This window comes from Setaria viridis, chromosome 5 (genome assembly GCF_005286985.2).
Source record: "Setaria viridis chromosome 5, Setaria_viridis_v4.0, whole genome shotgun sequence".
NCBI classification, from domain to species: domain Eukaryota; kingdom Viridiplantae; phylum Streptophyta; class Magnoliopsida; order Poales; family Poaceae; genus Setaria; species Setaria viridis.
Window position 1 is genome coordinate 15190721 of NC_048267.2, and position 4940 is coordinate 15195660.

The 4940-nt window shown below is 45.9% G+C and overlaps 1 protein-coding gene across 1 annotated transcript; it reads right to left on the reverse strand.

Annotated features, from left to right (window-relative positions):
* Positions 1-348: 348 nt before the first annotated feature.
* On the reverse strand, positions 349-3937 carry LOC117854665 (ubiquitin-like-specific protease ESD4). Its single transcript, XM_034736891.2, has 9 exons — positions 3081-3937; positions 2420-2496; positions 2246-2339; positions 2061-2159; positions 1628-1714; positions 1426-1545; positions 1179-1282; positions 1016-1088; positions 349-894 (listed from the first exon to the last, which is right to left on the reverse strand). Exons 1-9 carry the CDS (start codon positions 3861-3863, stop codon positions 832-834), a joined length of 1500 nt encoding a protein of 499 aa, XP_034592782.1. The 5' UTR covers positions 3864-3937; the 3' UTR covers positions 349-831.
* Positions 3938-4940: the final 1003 nt, after the last annotated feature.

Genomic DNA, 4940 nt, shown 5'->3' on the forward strand with positions numbered 1-4940 from the left:
GCCGAACTTGTCTAGGTATGTCACACCCAACCGCCCATGTCCTTGGGCTTGCAACGTTTGGCCAGTTCACTAGGCAGTGGCTGCCGTTGGCATTATCACTGCCATTCTGAAGGAACGAACGAAGAATTTTATCAATTTGTTTCTCACCCAGAACTTGAGCGGCAAGATAGTCAAATGATAAGTTGGCATGGAAGAGAGCACCAATTGAATCAAACTTATTGGTCGGTAGTCCCCAACTTTGGCTGCGTCCATCTTTTTGGGAAGGAGAAAAATATTGGTGGTGCTGCCATTTCAGATACGCAGATACATCCTCGTGGAAAAGGGTACCACTAAAGTACTAATAAAAAATGAAAGAAAAGGATTGAGATCATTACACAAAACTTGATGCTGCGAAGCCATACAGCCCTAAGCCTGTGGATTGCTCACTTGGTCACATCTTGATGCCCACGTCGGAGCTAACAGGACGCTAAAATGCGTACACAAATGTAGCACACTGCTCAAGTCCACTCATATATAATTCAACCATACACTGCTCAGTCTCTCAGCTCATCACAATCTAAACCCAGCCAAAAAACCTCCCTCCACCCATTTTATGCCCCCCAATGGCTCACCTTAGCAAAACCTTGCGGTCGCCATTGTGCTCATGCAAAAATCAATCTGAAGCCGTAGTCACCAGCCCCTTCACCTTGTTGCTTGTAATTACATGGCGCCATTGAGAAATCGGACAACTTTCGAATCCCTTGCGATGCTGCAGCCATTTGTAAAATACATGATCCAACCAACACTAAACATCTGAACCGGGCCTTAATGACCTATGATGTCCTCCGTAGTTTATTCAGCCCTCAAATTCAGTATTTCCTTTGCTGTCCTCCTGCGGAAGTACCGCATGTGCTTCTACAGAAAGTGTTTCAAAAAGCATGTCAATTATTCTGTCATGTTAAAACATCCAATCTTGTTTGAACGTTTGCAAAAACGCCATATCCACTGACAGGGAAAACGAGAGACAATGTACTACCTGTCCAAAAATAAGGTCCATATCTCTGCTGTAGAAGTCTATGTATTTGAGCATGAACATGCCACAATCCCATCTAGATTGACAGAGGACTTGGGTTAGTACATTAGGAAGACTTTACAACAAGTAGGAAAAGTGCTGTAAGAACAAAGACGAGGACAAGTACCCATTCTCCTGCAAAGGAAGGTTTTTGACACCTTCCTGTTTCCATGAAAGTGCATCGATCTGTTGGCCACCTTTATCTTTCACCTCATCCACGAAATACCTGGCCTGGTACAGAATTGAAAATAAAAACAGAATCGTAAAATAATTGGCCTAGTACAGACTTTCTTAAAACATACATATATGAAAATGAATGACAGGAGTTCAGAATGCAGCAAAACTGATATTGGAAATGGGAAAATAACACTAACCAAGATTCTCAAAACTTTCATGTCCATGCTGCCAAGTGAATCCAGATATTGAAACTTTTTGTCCTTTATGTTGATGACTGCTAAACACCAATGGACTTCCTTGTGTATGGGAACAAATATCTGGACACATATTACAAGTACTGATCAAATGCAAAATAAAACCCTAGTAGGATATAAGCATGAAAAGAGATCCCAAAAGTACCTTGTCACACTCAATTAGACTATACCCTAACTTCCTTTTTGTTGTCCATCTTCTAACCGCTTTATAATCGTATCCACCAGAAATCAGCTGATAAACAGAAAACCAAATTAGTTACGAGTTAAAACTACACGTAACACAGTGCTCAAATACAACACATAGCAGTATCACAACAAAATATTGTAATGAATGCAACAAAACAGGTAACATTAAGAATAGGAAATTTGATTGCAGAATTGGGTAAACACATGTATGAAGCAGCTTAGCTCCTGGGTGGATATCTTGTCATAATATTAGGAAGTACACATCAATGATATGGTAGTAATAATAATACACATGCATATCTTTCTAATTGGTAAGATGTGTATTTGCAGAGAATGCTAGTTGTTTTGAATAAAAATAAAAAATAAACGAGACCATGGATATAGTAGCCGACCTTCTTGTAGAAAAAGGTGTTGAAGAAATGGCATTTTAAGAACTTGCTAGGTTGTCTTAGTTCCCTCTCTTTAAGTAGATCAAGATACAAATTGATAACCTGAAAGCAGTTGGGAAAATATTGCATCCATTACTACATTATATATGCTGAGCTCCAGAAAAAGGGTGACAGAAGCAAGAAAATACCTCATCATTTAGCCATTCTTGGTTATTCAAGCACTGCAAGATCTCCCTTGTTATCACAATATTTGACGGTTCATGTACTGCTAATTTCTCACGACTGGAAAAAGAACCATTTTAGATGCTGCTATCTATGTAGGCATTTGTGCATCTGCCAACAGAAGAAGATAAGAAGCAAACCTGTTCCTGCCATGAAGAGCCGCACGAACGATTTCTTCATCCTCATCCGTAAGAGGAACAAAAGGTTCAGGCACCTCCTAAAAGGAAAGTGATGATAGTTGATAATTGATGAAAAATATGTTCTAAATGTTTTATTCTAAAAATATGTCCTCATTTGGTCTATATTTAAGTGCAATTTAGCCTTTAGGAACAACATGATTTTTTTTCCTTTTTTTGTCCATCTAAAGGGCATAGCGAAAGTTGCAGGTTTATATCCCAATAGACTTCGAGAAGAAATGCTTGCAACATAATAACCAGAAAATCCTTCTGTAGGGCCTCTTATCTTTCTGTAACACAGGAGTAACAAGAAACAGAAAGATAAATTGTTTGTTACCACAAAAAAAGAGAAGAAAACACTAAAGGAGCAGCTAATTATCAAGAGAATCACACCCTCAGAAATTATCAAGCATTAACCACTGCTATGGTGTTTCATTATGGTCTGAAATGTTGGTCCTTAGAGTAGCAAGCACATGCATTTCTCCAAACTGGTAGTTCAGTTCAATATTCCATTTGACTTTTCAGTTAAGCCCAGTTCAATAAGTGGGCACGACCACCTTGTTCCACACAGTGTGCTCATCACGAAACAAAACTATAGGGGAAAAAAAATCCAGGAATGCCGTACCTCCTTCTTTGGAGTAATCCGCGGGAGGAAATCTGCGAGACGCTCAAGGCCAAGGCGGCCCTCCTCGGCAAGCCGCACCTCGAACTCGAGCGTCTTGAGCTTGGCATCCCGCTTCCGGCTGGACTCCTCGTAAAGCTCCTTGTACAGCGGCACCCTCCTCACCTCCACGCTCCCACTCACCACCTCCTGCTCGTCCTGCTGCTTCCTCTCATCTCCGTCCTCCTCGATGGCGACCACTTCAAGGGGCACCGCCTCCTTCTCCCTCGCTGCATCGGTGGTGGCGGTGGGAGTGGGCGGCGCTGGGCGGGAGACGGTGTTGACGAGCTCGACGTACTGCTCGAGTCCGAGCGTCCGGGGAGGGGGCGGCGTGGGTGAGGATGGGGAGAGCCGCCCGGGGCCGGCGGAGTGGGGCCGCGCGGGGCCCCCGAAGCGGAAGGCGCGGAGGACGCGCTGGGGCCCGTGGATCGGGCGCTGGAATGGCGGCGGCGGCGGGAGGCGGCGCCGGTTCGGGAAGGGGTTCGAGTCGGGGGTAGAGGAGGAGGAAGGCCCCGTCGTGTTGGAGGTGGATGCTGCGGCGGCGGCGTGGATGATTTGGGGAGAGGGGTTGGGCGGCGGGGTGGCGGAGGTGGAAGCATCGAGAGAGGAGAGGAAGGGCGCGAGCTTGGGCCTCTTGGAGGGCGGGGGAGGGGACCGCGGGGGGAAGGAGGGGATGGGGAAGCGGTGGTCGGCTGAGAGGCGCTGGTCGGCGGAGAGGCGCTTCCTGCTGTCGGTGAGGGCGCCCATCGCCGGCGGTGGTGGAAACCCTAGCGACGGATCGAGCGCCCGAGCTAGCGGGCGGTCTTTCGAGGAAACGGAGGAGAAAGCGTTTATTTTAATTTATTTTCCTCCTGCATTTGTTTTAATTTTGGTCCATTTCTTTACGGCGGGTGTGTGTATACACAGTACCAGTTACGGGCGGGAAGGGAGGAGAACGTTGCGATGGAGGGAGAATGAACGAACGGTCAGATTGGAACGAGAGGGGCGCCGATCCACCAGTGGTGGCGGGGCATTTTGGCAAGGAGCTGGAGGTGGCGCCTGGTAGCACTGTTTTTTTTTTTTCTTTTCAATTTGGCTTGGTTCGAAACTATTTCTACAAATGGACCTGCTGAAATATTTTTCAAAAATGGATCCTTTATCTTTAGCGTTCCCGTGTTAACGCCGAGGTCTTCAAGTTGGTGCCTTACCGCACGCTGAGAATTGCCACGTCATCACCATCTAAAAATTGTCACGTCATCACCAGCTAAAAATTGCCACGTCATTACCAGCGTGGAGGGCATTTTCAAGTTGCGTGGAGGGCATTTTCAAGTTGGGCCCGGACCTCGACGCGGTCTCCGTTAACGCAGAGGCGCATACCTTGATGTAGCCCAACTCAACGCCAAGGTTAGAGTCTTTAACCCGTGCTTACCACTTCTTCCCCCTCCCCTCACCACTTCTTTCCATTGTTTTGCTTCCCACACCCCTCCTCTCTCTCCCACTAGGACCCGAAACCCTAGCCCCAAATGTGCATAGAGTAAGGCCAGATGAGCTCTCAAATTGCTTCACCAAGGTAATCCTCCATCTCCACTTCCGTTCTATCCATGTCGAATTTGTTGCATTTGTTGTTTATTTGTTGGAAACCTAGGTTTGTGGAGCATGCATGGCAACTGTGTGGTAAATTTTGGATCCAAATTTGATTCCCAAGTTGTTGAACATTATATCCACCATGTTCTGTTATGGATCTTGTAGATCACTAGGTTTTTAGGTTAAGCTTGATCAGGGGAGCATGTGATAGAGCAATGGCCAACACAAGGAGCTAGTTTTGTTGGTTTTATGATGTATTCA